This window comes from Pelodiscus sinensis, chromosome 11 (genome assembly GCF_052426305.1).
Source record: "Pelodiscus sinensis isolate ZL-2025 chromosome 11, ASM5242630v1, whole genome shotgun sequence".
Taxonomy (NCBI): domain Eukaryota; kingdom Metazoa; phylum Chordata; order Testudines; family Trionychidae; genus Pelodiscus; species Pelodiscus sinensis.
The window spans coordinates 4,304,795-4,323,282 of NC_143062.1; the positions used below are offsets into that span (position 1 = coordinate 4,304,795).

At 43.3% G+C, this 18,488-nt stretch overlaps 1 protein-coding gene across 1 annotated transcript; it reads right to left on the bottom strand.

The window, feature by feature from the left end:
• Positions 1-73: 73 nt before the first annotated feature.
• On the bottom strand, positions 74-17,526 carry TSEN2 (tRNA splicing endonuclease subunit 2). Its single transcript, XM_075939647.2, has 12 exons — positions 17,365-17,526; positions 14,732-14,955; positions 13,625-13,706; positions 13,448-13,484; positions 8,016-8,565; positions 7,692-7,769; positions 7,080-7,130; positions 4,766-4,904; positions 3,641-3,677; positions 2,116-2,227; positions 814-903; positions 74-343 (listed from the first exon to the last, which is right to left on the bottom strand). Exons 2-12 carry the CDS (start codon positions 14,918-14,920, stop codon positions 284-286), a joined length of 1,425 nt encoding a protein of 474 aa, XP_075795762.2. The 5' UTR covers positions 14,921-14,955; positions 17,365-17,526; the 3' UTR covers positions 74-283.
• Between the last annotated feature and the right edge of the window lie 962 nt (positions 17,527-18,488).

Genomic DNA, 18,488 nt, shown 5'->3' on the forward strand with positions numbered 1-18,488 from the left:
TAGCAACATATTCAGAAATTCTATAGGAATACCAATGGATGTTGGACTGGGGAAAGATTCTCCCCCCCCCCCCCCCACACATGAATGGTTACTATTTTTTTCAGTACAACCTTTTCTGATAGTACACAGAATATTTCATGTTCCGTACAATATTAAATAGCATCGAGAGTATTTTAAACAGGAATACCACATGGCTCTTTAGGTTGAGAGAAGTTTAATCTTTACTTGACTAATTTGTTTATAATATTTGCTTCTTTAACACTGGATTTCTTGGTCCATCTTATTATAATTCATCTTGTTCACTGCGCTCACGGGAAGAGACCCACCGATTTACAATCAATTCCTGAAACAGAAACATGGGACTATTACTATTATTTAAAAAGGTATCTTCCAACATCCATGTCTATCAAATCTTTGTGTAAATGAAACGTTCTTGTCATCAAGGAGACCAAGTAGGAATATTTGCCCTTTTAGGGTGCCTCTTGCAATAACTTACCCAAACTAACTCTACAGCCTCCAAAACCTACTCCCATCGTGCCAATCAATACTCCTTAGCAGCAATTCTTGGTGTCCCCAACCTACATTTAAAGATTAACTTTGGGACTAGCTATCTGTGTGCCAGGCCTGGCGTCCAATGACTTTCTATTGGCTCTGGGGTGTAGCAGAATCTAGGATGTTCAACATCAGTCTGATCTCCCAGAATCTGAAGCATGTCAGATGCACAAAAAGTCAAGTGTGCTGCTAGAGACCTGGATGTCCTCAAATGATTGCTCAGTTATCAAAGATTAAGAAATAATTTGGAGAACAACTTACTTGAACTTTAATTCTTTTCAGACATTCTGGTGATGACATTTCTTTGTCAGTCATATCACATGATCTAATCAAATAGCATAACATAAGTTCCTGTTGAAAAATAAATCCATAAATATTCCTTGTGAGGCAAATATAGGAGCTTCACTTGATTTTTTAAAAAGAGGTTTTAAATTAGAATTATAGTGGTTTAATTCAAACAACATATCTCATCTCTTAGGCAAATTAAGAGGTATATACACTTACATAAGGCTTGTTAATGGGAACTAGGTCACGCTAAGGAGAGAACACACCCATTTGTGTATCTGCCTTGAGGCAGACCTTACTATTCATGTGACACCTGGATATGTGTGACAGGGCGCTCGCCCTGCACTGGCCCTTTAAGGGCAGACCCCGGCCTGAACCAGGGCCGGGGAATTTAGCCCAGCTGAGGCTGTACTAGTCCATTAGGGCCCAGCTGGGCGCTATAATAGAGAATGGGCTGCTGCTGTGAAGGGGAAGTAGTGAGGACCTGGCTGCTGAGGGAGGAGGAGGCTCCCTGGAGCTAGGACAGGGCTGGGGAGGCCAGGCAGGGCTAGGGGAGCTCTGGCCAGCAAATCCTCAGACTGGAGGGCTTGAAAGAAGGCCCGATGGAGGAACATCAACCCCCGGAAGGGGGGCTCAGAGACAGACTTGGGCACTGCCGGAAGGCAGTGTGGCGAAGAGGACGCCGCAGCCGGGAGTAAAGAGGGGAGACACCACCCCAGAGAAGGCACCCTACCCGCCGAGGGGGCCAATTCCTGAGGACAGACGGCAGGGGGGTTACGGTGGTGAGTGTACCCCCTCACAATACCCTAGTATCTGGCATAGTAGAATTATGTATACAGCCAGATCATGAAGAACTTGTAATCTTTGAGAAGTTTGCACTTCCAAAACACTTTGAGCAGGGGGATGGAGCCAGAAGGAAGTTTGAAAAGCAATGTCACTCCAAGACTTACCCCATTCCCCACCCCTTTGTTTCCCCCCATAACTTTCAAAGAGAGTCTGCAACAGTGTGACTCTCCCACTACAAACAAGATGACCTAGACGTGGATCCCTCCAGAACCTATCAACATTGCTACAAATATTGGCCAGGGAAGGATGTATTCAACCACCACCACACGGTGCTTTCCACACACACCCAGCCTAAAGATGAAGCAATCATGCTTAGAACCCAAATAGTGATCCAAGTCCAGTGTCACTTTTCCACAAAAATCTCCAAGCTAAACTACAATATTACCAGTTAAAAGTATTTCTAGATGCAGAGTCAGTATCTTATGTTACTACCTTGGACACATTCATTGTTGTTCTGTTCAAGCCAGACAAAGACATCCAGTTGAGTGGTCTGTGCAGAGACCCTTCTAAGTTGTCATTAACCAGTTCAGCAATAACCGAGTAACTGGAAAATAAACCCAAAAGGGCAGTTTGCCAAGAGAAAGTTAAAAATCCTGTAATTTAAAAACTGCAGCCCGAGAATATCTGGCTATTGTAACTAGCCAACAAACTCATGGGCTGGAGACAAGCCATAAGATCTGCACCCTGTTTCTATTAGTCAAGAAGGAAGAGATGGATGTAGTAGTTATGTGCCAGGCTTTCCCAGCACAGAGCCCCTGTGGCATTTCTGGGCTTGCCATGTCAGTTATGAAAGTAAAACAATGCTTGAACCCCACTACCTCTTTCATTACAAATAGAGCACTGGGTAGAGGCAGTGAATGATGGCTCCTCTCCCTACTGCTTCTCCCTCCAGAGCCATCCCTTGAGTATGGCAAATTGGGGTGATCACCCTGGGCATCACATTTTGGGATGGGGCCCTGTGGAGAGGTGAGGCAGGTGGGAAGTGGTGAGAAGGCAGCAAAATGGGAGGAAAGCAGCAGGCAGGTGGCACAAGAAAAAAAAAATGGTGGGTGCTGAGCAGCCACTAGTAGCCTCCTACCAGAATCTTCTCCACCTCCTGCCCAATGGCCAATGCCTCTTCCTCCCTCCCAGTGCCTACTGCTGATCACATATTTTGCAGCATCAGGAGGCACAGGGGGAGGAAGGGAAAGGAACAGGAGAGCACAGCAAGCTTGAGAGAGGGAGAAACGGGCGGGGAAGAGATGGGGCAGAGCAGGGATAGGAAGAAACAAGGTGAAGAAAGGGTCTAGGGAGAAGGGATGGAGTGGAGATGGGACCAGGGCAGAGTTGGGAGGAACAACCCCAGCAAACTAGAAACTTGGTTTCTATGTCCCAGGCCCTTGCATACCACTAGAGACAGCCCTGCCTACCTCACTCCACCATCCTGCTTCTATTTTCAACAGCGTTCTCTTGAAAGTGTCCATCGTTCATTCACACCAATAACTAGGCATGCAATTTAATAGGCAGAGGATGGAGATAAATCGAGTTATAGGCTTTTTTCCTGGGTTACCCCCCAAAACACCTACATTATCCTTAATAAAAAACACAGTACTATGAAAATCAAATTATTTCTCTGATTCCACTCAGCACATATGACATCTAGAGATGCCCAGGGAGATGTTCTTCAGTTTTCATTTATATTCTTAACTACTTGTATATGAACTCATACTTGTTTTGAGCTTCTACTAAAATGTATTTGCTTATCATACATGGTAAACTTTCCTGGTGAGAGAATTTTATTTTGGGTATAGAAGGTACAAGGCAGGAAAAATTGTATTTTTATTAGGAGAAATATATCCCAGTAAAAAGAGGGTAGGAGAGAAAGAATATTTCATTCATTTGAAACAAAAATAGAAGTTAAATCACACTACTCAAATGGAGAATGTTTTATATTCAGAATATAAAGTGAACGCCAAACCTTGCATGGTAAAAAGGAGGACCTTTTCGATATAGCACTACAAGAAGAAAGAAATACCATATTAGTCAGAGAATCATTTTGTGTCTCAATATCAGAGATCAGAACCCTTATAAATAACTAATAAGCATACCCATTACATAAACAAGCTATTGCAGAACCAGAGAGAGGCTGAGCCCTTTTAACAAACTCCAGCTGATCCTATTTAATTGCATGGTATATGTCAAGAACCACTGTTGTATAAAAGTAGAAAAAAAACAAAAATTTAGATCAATAAGCTTTCAAACAACATGCCAGCATTTCAACTATGATAATGGTTGACAGTGAAGAAAGTGCATTCAGACACAATTTCCATACCATACGAAGTGCATGTTAACTCTTACTGCACACACAAAAACATTCCTAAGAGTATTATAGTAGTTTCATCTCAATGAAACAAAAAAAAAATCATTCTGCTATTTTATACAGACATGCTTTTGCTCATGGTTTGCCATCATTCTACATTTTTCTATTAGAGGATAAATTATACCATCACTCATTTCAAAATATATAAACTGTACTCAAGAAATTAATACTTAGTGATTCTTAAGATATTTACAAGGAAGAGACACTACTGAATATGTCCAGGTTGGCAGTGGCGCACAGGAGAGAAAGCAGAAGGAAACAAAATTAAATTATTTGAATTACAAATTCAGTATATGCTCCAATCCAAGATATGCTGAATTTGATGGAAAGTTTTCCACAGAATTCAACAGGAATTGGATGAGACTGTGAGAACAGAGAAAGGTCACTACTCCAAATACTCATTAACTCCAGTTGGGCTTCTCTTGGGAGTAGGTGGAGGAGTTCATGAGGTGAATTCCAGCGCAATTCCACAGCTATTATCAAGCATATAGGCCAAAACTACTTATAAACTGTTTTGGGACCAATGAATCTGCACAGAGGCAGATCATAGCCTCTGCCTGCATTAATGACTTAATTTGCTAGCCTATAGCCTAACTAGCATGGAGAGTCATTACACACAGGAGCAGAGCTTGCACAGCCGCAAGTATCAAAGTTTAAGTGGTGCACTGATCATTAAAGTTTTAGTTGCAAACTACTCAATTTCTTAAAAGGAAAAATACTCACAGAGATCAGTTCCATACTTCAGTCCTACTTTGGGGACCCAACCCTTACTTCGGAAGTAGTGATATGCCATGTATGTCGTTCTAAAATTAGGTTGCACTTCACTAAAAACTTCCCATAGCTTCAAAATAGTTAAAGGTTCCTAAAATCACGAAGTCATTAATATTAGTACAGTAACATTACAACCTGCTGCTATTACTAATAGGAAAATACCAAGGAAACATTGTACATAAAACAGCGTCTTTAAGTAGAATATTCCATTCAAGTATCAAACAGAATCCCATCGCTAAAAGACTATCCTTGCAGACAAGAGACTCCCACAGTGCTAGTGTTTCAACAGAACACAGCTTCAATAGTGATTTAACAATCAATACCAAGAAAAAAACCCTTTAAGCATGGGCATCTGGTAGCCTAGGAAGGGGAAAGCTTTGCCTTCCCAAACCACTAGGCCTGGCCCCACCCACACTTCACCCCCAGAACACCTACTATAGGTATTTTGGAGACTGAGTGTTGCTGCCTCCAGAGCCTACCCTCCCAGTGCTCTGGGGCTGTGTCTGTGCAGTGCATCCTCCTCTCCCCCCTGGTGCCGGAGAATCTGGGCCACAGAGTGCGCCTGCCACCTCCCTCCCTTGGGGCAGAGCCATGTAGTGCGCTCTCCTCCCTCCCCCGGTGCTAGGCCACATGCTCTACTCCCTGCTCGGTGCTGGGCAGATTATGCACCCACCTACTCCCCTCCCTGTGGTTGGGAGGCATCATGGGTGGGGTCTCAGCAAAAAGGGTGGGGCTGGCGGTAAGGTTGGGAGCTGGCCTCCCCAAACCCTACCTTCACCAACCAATCGTGCCTTTGAGCTAGTGGAGTTCTGCTAGATCACATACTGGTAGCACAGGACCTGAGCCTGAGAACCCTGGCTGATATATGTGAAGAAAAATAAAAACTAGATTTTATTATGAAAGAATGCTTAAAATCCAAACTACAAACTTTTTCATGAAAGGGAAGGAAATTCCTCTACACATTTCTTCCCACACACTCCTTTTGACTTGTATTTTTCCCACCAATTCCACCCAAACTTTCTTCCACTTAAGGTATCTGTTTATCTGTATTTATTCTGGTAAATAGAAAGCAATAAAAAAGTTTATTCACAATATTCTTATATTTACACAAATAATAGAAACACACAACTATTTAAGGGAAAAGTTCCATTCCCCTCCAGCTGGTATATATGGACTTTGAGATTAGCAGCATATGAGTCTGTCATATTAGTTGGAAGTTTGAGACAATGATCTACAACAGGGACGGGCAATAATTCTTTATGGGGAAATCACTCCAAGATTTTGGTAAGTCCCTGCACTTTTCTATGGTGGGGGTGTGGGGTATGGGATACAGGTTGGGTGCAGAAGGGAGCTTGCAGCAGGAGACTGGGGTGCAGGACAGCGTGTGAGGTCTGAGAGGGAGTTTGGGTGAAGGACAGAGTTGTCATCTAGGGCAGGGACTTGGGGTGCAGGGTCCAGGAGGGGTTATTTGTGCAGAAGAGGATTCTGGCCTAGGGGAGGGGGGGCAGGAGGGAGTACAAGATGTGGGAGAGAGCTATGACCTGGCAGAAGGGGGAAAAGGAGGTTCAGAGGGTTTGGGTGGGGACCTGGAGTAAAGGAATGGGGTGCAGGGTTGGGGATATGGGTGCAGGAGAGGATTCTGGCCTGGGGGGAAGGGTGTAAAAGAGAGTGCAGTGTTTGGGAAGGAGCTGTGACCTGGAGGTGGGGTACATAACATTTGGGAGGTGACCTGAGCAGGCAGTTGAGGGGATAGAGGAGGATGGGTGCCCGACGAAAGCTCTGGGTAGGAGGCACTTACTTAGATGGCTCCCAGCCAGCAGCCCTGCAGGACCCTGAGGCAGGCTCTCTGCCTGTCTACTGTAGACCCAGGCTGGTTGCTACATGTGGCTCTGCTCCAGGCATGGGGGGGGAAGGGAGAAGAGGAGGCTTTGCATGGTACCCTCATTACCAGCAAAATTTTTCAGCTCCTATTGGCTGGAAACCAGCCAACAGAGCTGAGAGATTTTTCTGGGGAGCAGGGATAGCATGTGAAGCCTCCTCCCTCACTCCTCAGCATCCAGAGCAGGGTGCAGATAGTTGTTTAAAGCAGCACAAGCTGCTCTGTACATAAGGGTCCCAACAGACAGCCACAGGCCAGATCCGGTGGCATGGTGGGCTAGATCCGGCCTGTGGGCCACATCTTGCTCCCCACCCTAATCTACATCCAAATAAATAGTATTTTGCAACTCTCAGAACAAGTCACAGATGACTAAATGTAACATCTTACCTCATTATAATAAATACTCAAACATCCTAGCGCATAAACCAAGAAAAATGCCTAAAAACATAAAAAGAATAAGTTAAAATAGTATGTCTGGATCACATGGAGTCCTGTAGTTATAAGATTTACATATTACAACGAACTCCAGGATTATTGCATAAAAGAAATATGAAAGCCACCAAGTGAGGCATTCCCAGAGAATCCCCTTTGAAAAATGTCATTGGGACCATTAAAATAAATCAGCATAAATTGGAATTTTACTCACAGGAAAGCAGCATATGCATATACTGTATTCTAATTAAAAGCAATGTGTATAAATATTTTGGAAGAAAGACTAGATACAGAATTGTATGGGAAAATTATGGGTCTCTTTCTGCAGCCCTTAATAATGTGAGGTAAATAGGATTATTCATCTGTGTAAAACCTGCAGGAATGGCCCCTTGAATGTCTTTCTATGTAATCTGCAGATCATTAAAAATATTAGTAAATTTACCAAAACCAGTGCAAACATTTGGATTTAAAAAAAAGCATATTTTTTAAGAAAGATGTATTTATTGCATAGATTAGTGCTTCATTCTGACGTTAGGGAAAAAGAAGTTTTGCAATATTTAAACATACCTCCTCTAGGCTGAGTTGCAAATATTCAAAAATCCTAAATGGATTTCTTCTGCATACTAATTTTTCCCGTTTGATTAGCTAAAAAAGTAGAACAACAAAATTATAAAGAAGCAACCAAAGTAAAAGGAAATCTATGCTGCATTCAAATGAAAATTTTCAAACAATTAAGATTTTACCTTAGCTTTTCATTAAACATTTAAAAGTGATTTATTTACTAGATAAACATTTAAATTGACAACAATAATCAATTGTGTAAATAATATTTTATTTTAGTAAATTCAATCAATATAAGTTATTCAGGAAAAAATAATTTCGTTGGCTTACATCTGATTGATCATTTACTGCTTTGTCTTCAGGGCACAATTTGATTTCTTCCTCTTGAACCAATATATACTCATAAGCATCTTCTTTCCCTTTCTCCAAGTCACAAAATACTTGGTTGGCATACTCTTCAGCCTTGCAGCCACAACGCACAATAATATTATCCTGGCTTTGGCAATGCATTTTAACTTTAGTGTCTAGTGCATATAATTCCTCAGATCCATGCTTAGCTAATGGATCAGTGTAAACTGAATCACTTTCCAAACAAGTTTTCTTGCCATCTGGACTCTTGTTATGACAATCAATGTTTGGTGCCGCTGAATCTCTATTATTTACGGCAGAACCTCTTGGAAGTTTCATTCCATCATCTACATTTTCCATTTCTGCAGCCACTCTGCAGTAAGAGTCATCATTTTGTGCAACTTCTCCATCCCCTTTCACAAAGGGCAGATTAAATGGTTTGGCATAATTTTCAATAATTTCGTTAATGGAACAATCATCAAGTCCTTGCTCTCTCATTAGGCATTTAGCCCATTCAAGATGACACTGGTACCTGGATAATAGAAAAACAAGAAATGGAAGATTCCAGGGCAGAGTATCATTCAACTAAAACATTAAAAACAACAATTCAGTATAGAAATAAATGTTCATGTTTTCATCATTCATTTTTTAATTTAAACTGTATTTTTAAAACTGATTCAACACTAATTAAAATGGAGTGTAATCAATGTATAAGACTGTTTGGTATGCTAAAGTGCTCTGATATTGTAGAAAAACAGTTTAAAATCACTGTAACTTAAGCTTACTACATATTTTAAAAATAATTACATATTTATTTGTAGCTACCTGCTGAGATCCCAAAGAGAGTATTATAGTGAGGACTGAGTGCATTGCAGATGGCACTTAATCAGCAGCTAAATAACACTAACTTACCTAAACATGAAGCCTACAAAAATTCAGACTGGATTAATTCACCTTTTAAAAATGACTTAAATTCTAGGGCTGTGTCTAGACTGGCAAGTTTTTCCACAAAAACAGCTGCTTTTGCGGAAAAACTTGCCAGCTGTCTACACTGGCCGATTAAATTTCCACAAGAACACTGACTTCCTACTGTCTGAAATCAGTGCTTCTTGCGGAAATACTATGCTGCTCCCGTTCGGGCAAAAGTCCTTTTGCGCAAAGCTTTTGCACAAAAGGGCCAGTGTAGATAGCTCGGATTTGTTTTCCGCAAAAAAGCTCCTATCGTGAAAATGGCGATCGGGGCTTTTATGCAGAAAAGCGCATCTAGATTGGCATGGACGCTTTTCTGCAAAAAGTGCTTTTGCGGAAAAGTGTCCGTGCCAATCTAGACACTTTTCCGCAAATGCTTTTAACAGAAATGTTTTCCGTTAAAAGCATTTGCAGAAAATCATGCCAGTCTAGACATAGCCTAGATGTATTTAAAGGAAAAGACTGAACAGCATCTCAGTCCAAGTATAAGTGGGTTTAAATCCACTGAAAGTTAATTAAACAAGCTGACCACGAGATAAGATTTAGGGCAGGCCTAATAGGGAATAGTCAGCATGGGTTTGTGAAGAACAAGTCATGCCAAACTAATCTGATAGCTTTCTTTGATAGGATAACGAGCCTTGTGGATAAGGGAGAAGCGGTGGATGTCATTTACCTAGACTTTAGTAAGGCATTTGATACGGTCTCGCATGATATTCTTATTGATAAACCAGGCAAATATAACTTAGATAGGGCCACGATAAGGTGGGTGCATAATTGGCTGGATAACCGTAGTCAGAGAGTTGTTGTTAACGGTGCTAAATCCTGCTGGAAAGGGATAACAAGTGGAGTTCCGCAAGGGTCTGTTTTGGGACCCGTACTGTTCAATATCTTCATCAATGATGTAGATATTGGGATAGAGAGTATGCTTATTAAGTTTGCAGATGATACCAAACTAGGTGGGGTTGCAACTTCTTTGGAGGATAGGGACATAATTCAAAATGACCTTAGCAAGTTAGAGAAATGGTCAGAGGTAAACAGGATGAGGTTTAATAAAGAGAAATGCAAAGTGCTCCACTTAGGAAGGAACAATCAGTTCCATACATACAAGATGGGAAGCGACTGTCTAGGAAGGAGCATGGCACAAAGGGATCTAGGGGTCATAGTGGACCACAAGTTGAATATGAGTCAACAGTGTGATGCTGTTCCAAAAAAAGCAAATATGATTCTAGGTTGTATCAACAGGTGTGTTGTAAGCAAAACTCGTGAAGTCATTCTGCCGCTCTACTCTGCACTAGTTAGGCCTCAGCTGGAGTACTGTGTCCAGTTCTGGGCGCCACATTTCAAGAAAGATGTGGAGAAATTGGAAAGGGTACAGAGAAGAGCGACAAGAATGATTAAAGGTCTAGAGAACATGACCTATGAAGCCAGGCTTCATGAAGTGGGCTTGCTTAGTTTGGAAAAAAAAAGATTAAGGGGGGACATGATAGTGGTTTTCAAATATCTAAAAGGGTGTCACAAGGAGGAAGGAGAAAATTTGTTCCTCTTGGTTTCTGAGGACAAGACAAGGAGTAATGGGCTTAAAGTGCAGCAGGGGAGGTTTAGATTGGACATTAAGAAAAAATTCCTAACTGTCAGGGTGGTCAAATATTGGAATAAATTGCCAAGGGAGGTGGTGAAATCTCCCTCTCTGGAGATATTTAAGAACAGGTTAGATAGACATCTGTCAGGGATGGTGTAGACGGAGCTTGGTCCTGCCTTGAGGGCGGGGGGCTGGACTCGATGACCTCTTGAGGTCCCTTCCAGTCCTATGATTCTATGAAAATACTCTCCCTGGGTTGGATCCGGCCTGCCAAACTGCTGAATCTGGCCCGCAGACACAGCAGGGAGTCTCGGGCAGACTCCTTGCCCCCCACATTCCCATGCCCCAAGTCACAACCCAAATCCTTTCCCCCTTCTCCTATACCCATATCCCCTCCCCGATCCTGCACCCATATTCCTGGCCCCAGGTTGCAACCCAAACCCCTGCACCCATCCCTTGCCCCAAGTCACAACCCCCTCCTGTCTTAGGATCACAGCCCAAACCCCTCCACATCCTCCTACATCCTAGTCTCTTGACTAAGGTCAAAATCCAAGCTCCTGCAATCCAGTCTCCTAAACCAGGTCACAACTGCCTCCTTCACCCTATCTCTCTCACAGACCCCACACTCTCATCTGCACCTCAATCCCTTACAGCAAGCTTCCTTCTGAACCCGACCTCCATCTCAGATCCTGCACCTCTTCCATTAATACGGAAGAGTGCAGCCTTTGACCACTTTCCAAATTCTTGGAGTGGCCCCCCCATCAAAAATTATTGCCCACCTCTGATTTAGGAACATCTTCTCAGCTGATGTAAACCAATGAAGGTCCACTTACTTTATGGAGCCAAACTGATTTATATCAGCTGAGGATCAGGAACAAAAGGAGTCTGAAGAGAAGGCACTTCCCTAATTGCTGCTGTATGAAAGCCAAGTACATTATTAAGATTAAAGACCCAATTGTGCAGTACTCAATCAAATCTTAAAAAGCAGTATTGCCTATGAAAGGTCTTCAAGATCAGGCCCTATATGAATACTAACTACTACAGTGAAGTCTTTAAACAGTGTTCACATTCTTCATATGTTACACTGGAAACTAAAAACATAATTTAAAGATGTTGATTTAAGCAGCTGGCGATAGAACACTGAAGACCAATGCCAAAATGTGTCCAGAAGTAGTTCTCAGCTACAAACAGAGGCTCCAAATCTTTGCAGAATTTCAGTTTCAAATCAACACACAAATATCTGAGGGTGCTTCAGTGCCTTGAATACATTGGGACCCAACCAGCTCAGAAATGTCCTTGGAAAGATCATTCTAAAGCAAATGGATACTAGTGTAAACAGTTTATGGTTTAAGAAGAGCTGTCTTGTAAATGTGATTTGAACAGGCCATCAACAGAAACCTGGGAACAAAAGTAAGATCAGCAAAGTATTTAACTCATTTAGGAAATGTTTTTAACTTTACACACTTATATCTCTATCTGTGGCGCACTTCAGATTTCAAACTGTAAAATCATAATAATTTGATAATTCTAAGATACTTTAACAAGGTCTACCAAATAAGCAAGCTTTAAAGTGCAAATGGCAAAAAATATTGGCTCCTTCTCTGTATCACTGAAAATCTCCCTGTTCCACCTCATTCCCCCAAAATAAAATGCATTTCTGCTTTTTCTCTTACATTAGACACTCAGTTTTTGTCTATCATGGAAGTCACTACTGCAAAATGGAAAACTGGCATGATTATTACATCACAGATATCAAGGAGGAAATATATGATGAAAGGATATAGGATTTTTATTTAGATGGTTTAGAACTGTTGTTTTTTTGGAAAACTAAAGACACTTCAAGTTAATATAAAACACTCCTGCCCCCTGCCACAAACTGTAGGAAAAATCCCAGATCCAGTTTTTTAGCACCACAGGAGTGGGATTTCTGTTTGTGTTTTTCCTTTTAACACTCCTATCAAACATTAAAGACAACTATTTAAAATTTTCAAATATCTTGATTAAAGATAACCAGTGCAAATACAAATTCAAGGTGTAGGATACAAAAGTGAACACAGGACACATATATATTTAGGAATTATAAAGCTTACTAATCTTTAACAAACTAAAAAGACATCATCAACTTGAAATCTATTTTTAAAAAATTGAAGTAATTTCAGGCACTGCAGCTACACGTATGCCTCTGCCAATTATAGTTTCTTATTTTTAACACTCCCTCTCTCTCTCTCCTGTTGTTGCTGAGTAAGAGATGTGTACAAGTAGGAAGAAATTGACTGACTATTAGAGGAATAGTCAAATTAAGTATAAAGTGGTGTTAATTCTAATCTTTTTCAGTTATAATTATAGATGCTACAGCAGGCATGGAATTTTCAGAGAGAAGTGTAATTTTTAAACAGACAGTCCGTTCAAATGTCATTTCTTCTTATACCTAATTTAAGACAAAAGTCCCAAAGTACTGTCATAATTATAAATAAAATTACAGTCAGCTATATAGTTTTAAAACTTTAACACTGCTAGTATAGTATATTTTACTTCCCAACTGAAATTTAGAAATAGCAATTAAGTAGAAAAATACACTGTAAGAACAGTTAAAATGAAAACAAGTTATGCAGATTAACATGAAAATCTCTTCTAAAGGAAAACACTGAATCATCCAAGGCCATTTACTACATATGGGGTTTAAATTGTTAAAAATTTTGATCAGCATAAATAATATTACTGCCATATTATATCTTCCATCACCAAATCAAATAGGTAAACTTACTGTACTTGATTACCACACAATTAACACTTATAGTTCATTGTTGGGCTAAAACATGAACTGTTACAGTACAAACTGTATCCCAAGAAAGAAAGTTGCACTTACTTTTTTGAGGAGAGTATGGGCATGTTTATCTTGGCATCTGCATTAAAAGAGGAAGTTTTACTTAAGCATTTTGATAGTGCAATGATATACATGCACATATCTGCAATTAATGAGGACAAACCAAGTGGACAGAACTAAAATTGTCAAAAAAGCGGAAAGTAATACAGTATGACTTACCTTGCCACTTAGCAGCCAATAAAGGGTCTGAAATATTGTATTCTGGTCTGCTTCTTGAAAGAATACCTTTTCCAAAATAGCCCTTCAGGTGTAGGAAAAAAAAGTTGAACAGAATTATTAATACAAAAGATAAAAAGGAATATCTTCCCAAGTATATACGAGCCCCTAACATAAAATTACAGAAACAAAATTAGACCAACCACAGAGCACCAAACTCACCCATCTAAAAACAGATTAATTCTCTCAAAGGTCCACTTGTGCAGCAGCCCATGTAAATAGCTATCTTGCAGTATGCTGCGAAGGTCAATAGAACCTGGTACAAATCTTAGTGTCTCTCCTGTGAAGGAACCCTACCACAAGCCCTCTCTCTTTTAAATTAAGAGCTAGCCATCTTGGGTGCCATTGGCAATTTTATCTGTGATAGCATGACACAAATACAGAAGCAATCTTTCAACTAGTGAAGTGCCAAATGATTTGTGGATTTATGAATCAAATCCAGCACCTTGAATTCAATTCAGAAACTACAGGTATTCACACTGTATTACGGATTATCAGTAATAGATGGAGTCACTTAATGGTTTGGCCGCTGCATTGTGTACCATCTTAAATTTCTTGACTAATCCAAGGTTTCTTACTTAACATCTAATCCAACATTGGAAATGTAGAGTTTGAGATTAAAATTGTTTACTAATCCTATATATTTGCACAAGCAAAAATTTCAATAGTTTTTTTAAAATCAAGATGGTATTAATTTTTAAACTATACAATTTTGATTAAGTGAGATTCCAAGAACAAGCAACTCCCTGTATGATATTCAGTCAAATCCTGAAGATTAAAAAAATCTAGCAGATTATAAAGCCTATTGACCTTACAATTTATACCTTATTATTGACATTATCATTGGGAATTAGGCATAAAGAATTATATGTATTGCTAGTTTTAAGACTTCTGATACTGTGCTATCATTTTACTCTAAAATATATTTTTTCATGTTGGGAGTAAAATATTTTCTAAAATTCTCACTAGAGAATGCATTGTACAGAGAATGTTAGTGACATCACAAATAGCATACATTGAAAATATAGAATTAAAAAAATAGAGTGTCACCTTGCTATACAACTGTTCTATGTCTTCAGGGTTCCTTACAATTACATTATTGTTAATAATTTCTGCCTGGCATATCTTGAAATCTTTCCCACAGATGTCTTCCAGAGAGGCAGGAATAGGGAATGGAGAATCATATGACTCAAACACTCTTCTTTTCCTTTTTGGGGCATGGAAAACTGCTTCTGCCATTTCCCAATAATAACCTTTTCCTAAATAACGATAAGCTATAAGACAAAGAGCAGAAAAAGACATTTTTAATATTTTAGAAGCTGGTTTATTTTACATGTGGACCAGCAATAAAATGTGGAAGTCCCAACTTCCACTCTAATCACTAGACTATACAGCAAAAAATATTTATTTAATAAGTTAATTTTTGTAATGCAGTTGCACCTAATGACCAGAGTTCCACTGTGCTATCCGTTGCACAAACATATAGCAAAAAAACAGTCCCTGTCAAAAAATGTCTAATTTTAAGAGCGACAACATGACAGACATCGAAGAGTGAGGTAACAGTGAATCAGCTAGCATGAGTACTAGTCTCAGCATAGTGCCGAACTACTAAGTGTTTTTTCATATGCATTAGGACAGAGAAGGAAAGATTTCAAAGAGTTTTTAAGTCCTTTGCAGTTTGTTTGTTTTTTTACAGAAAGAGCCTTTCATGAATAAGTAGTGGTGTAGGAAATAGCATAATAATACTTATTTTTAAAAATGGACAAATGAGCAATCAACAGTGCCATTGCAGCTAACACAGAGGCCATTGTCTTAATTTCAATAGTATAGACAAAGTAAAGAGAGGATATTTCTAAGTTAACTTATTATTGAAGACATGCCTACTGCTGCAAACTAGGGATGTTAAAAATTGTGTAATAGGTTAACAGTGTAACTGCTAAAAACTGCTGTCCCCTCTGCAATATGAAGCTTAGCTCCATACAGCAGAACCCACAGTGACGTGTCCCCAGGATGAGGGCTGCCACTCCTTGCCTGCCCAGCTCCCTGAGAGCTGGCTGAGTGTGAAGGATACCATTAACTGATAAGCATCTACTTATTGGTTAAATGGTTAATTGGGTATACTTTAACATAGCAGTTCCGAACTGCTGGTTGCTGGGCGACGGCAGCACTGGGGGCATGGCCCAATGCCTTCTACCACAGCTGTTGGGAGAGGTGTGTCCTGCCCCACCTCTCAGCCAACCAGAGCTGGGCATGGGTGTGGTCTCCTCCCAGACCCAGAAAATTGGTTCGCTACACAGTGGGGCTGCGTGGAGCCCAGCACAGCAGCCATGACTGGGCATTAGCACTTAGCTGGCGGCTGTGGGTGGGCAGGCACTGGTGGCTCCAGGGGCAGGGCTAGTTCTGGGGAGCTCTGGGGGTGGGTCCAGTGGGGCTGGCACTATTCTAAGGGAGGTGGATGCAGTGGGGCTTGGGACACAAGAGGCTGGCACTGGATGGGTCTGGTGGTGGTGGGCTCTAAGGGGTAGGGACCTAGCACTGAGGTGTTTGGGATGGGGGGGCTGGTACTGGGGAGCTCTGACGGTGGGAAGCTGGCACTGGGGGAGTTGGGTGTAGGAGACTCTAGGGCAGTGGTCCCCAACCTTTTGAGGTTGTCGGGCGCCAGGGGGCGTGGCCATTCGCCCGCCAGGCACCAGGGGGCGGGGACACTTGCACGCCCGGGAGCGGCCCCCCCATAGCTGCATGCCTGGGGGCGGCCCCCCCATAGCTGCATGACTGGGGCCGGGGCCCCCTCCAAGGGCCACGCGCCCGGGGCTGGCGCTCCCCCCCCGCCAAGTGCCCAGGGCAGGCGCTCCCCCCCCCGCCAAGCGCCGCGTGCCTGGGTCCGGCGCTCCCCCCCCTGCCAAGCGCCAAGCGCCTGGGGCCGGCACTCACCGTGCGCCATGTGCCCGGGGCCAGGCCAGCCCTGAGCACGTGGCGGGTGCATGCAAATGCCCCCGCGGGCACTGTGTTGGGGACCACGGCTCTAGGGTCAGTGGCTGGTGCTGTGGGGGTAGTGGGAGGGGCTCTAGGGTTAGGGCTGGCACTGGGGAGGGGGACTGGGCTCTACATGGCGAGTGTCAGAACTGAAGGCAGCTGTTCATAGTGGCTCCGGGGGCCAGGGCTTTTGGTGGCCTGGCAACGTTTCATTTGCATAGTTGATATCAATTATTTGCATACTATGCAAATAAAATGTTACCAGTTCGCCAAAAAATTGTGACTGGGTTTGCTAGTCCGCAGTACAAAAAAGACGGGGAACTACCGCGCACGAAGCCCCGTGCGCTTCCTGCGGCAGAGCACTAGCGGAACAACCAGCTGGCGGGTCTGTCACCCGCGTGCAACGCGCGGCCGCATTCGCCGCTGCCGGGCCCCTGTGCAAAGGCGCGACCTCACCCCCAGACCCCCCCCCCCACGTGTGAGGCGGAGGTCAGCAGGGGACAGCGTGGGCCGGGCCACGGCCTCCCTGTAGCACAGCGGGACCACGCTGCCATCCGGGGGCGGGCGCACGGGGCTCCCCCACGCAGCAGCGCCCGGTGCGCGCCAGCGAGTCCAGCCCATGCACCTCCCGCACCCGCGGCTGAGGCTGAGCCGTGTCACGGGCTCCCCAGCAGCCGCTTCCTTCACTCTAGGAACCCCCTTTCCATTACCATAGCAACCACGGGGCCAGCAGGCGGAGGCGTCGTGGCGTCACGCACGGACGAGCGGCACGAGGGAGCCCCGCCTCTGCGGGGCCCGGCGTGTCTCTCTCTCTCGCGCGCGCGCACATGCGCTCAAGGCGGCCCAAGCTGGGCGTCATTAGAGCGAGCCTCTGCGCATGCGCGCTTGGTGGGCTTCGGGTGCGGAGGGAAGCCGACATGCAAGGCTCCGCCCCGCCAATGACAAGCCGGTCGCCCGAGCGACGGTGGGAGTCGTTCCTCAGGTTTCCGGGCGCCTCCGCGGCCCCCACGCATCCCCCCGCAGGGGCAACGACCCTCGCTGGGCGCCGTCTAGCGACCCCCAAAGGGCGGCCCGAGCAGGACCGGGGGGGGGGCGTTTTTCTGAGCAGTCAGTTGCGGAGAGACTCAGAGGAGCGTTTGGCGCTTTGCACTGGGAGACCCCGTGGATCTAGCCCAGGAGAGTGCGGCTACAGGCTGTGGGCAGAGACACAAGGCGCTTGTTCACCTGGGAACTATTCCGAGATAACATCCTGCATCTACATCACCCGCCTTGACTTCACAATAATGTCCAGCTGGAGAACTTCTTACTCATAGAATCATAGAATCATAGGACTGGAAGGGACCTCGAGAGGTCATCGAGTCCAGCCCCCCGCCCTCAAGGCAGGATCAAGCTCCGTCTACACCATCCCTGACAGGTGTCTATCTAACCTGTTCTTAAATATCTCCAGAGAGGGAGATTCCACCACCTCCCTTGGCAATTTATTCCAATATTTGACCACCCTGACAGTTAGGAATTTTTTCCTAATGTCCAATCTAAACCTCCCCTGCTGCACTTTAAGCCCATTACTCCTTGTCCTGTCCTCAGAAACCAAGAGGAACAAATTTTCGCCTTCCTCCTTGTGACACCCTTTTAGATATTTGAAAACCGCTATCATGTCCCCCCTTAATCTTCTTTTTTCCAAACTAAACAAGCCCAGTTCATGAAGCCTGGCTTCATAGGTCATGTTCTCTAGACCTTTAATCATTCTTGTCGCTCTTCTCTGTACCCTTTCCAATTTCTCCACATCTTTCTTGAAATGTGGCGCCCAGAACTGGACACAGTACTCCAGCTGAGG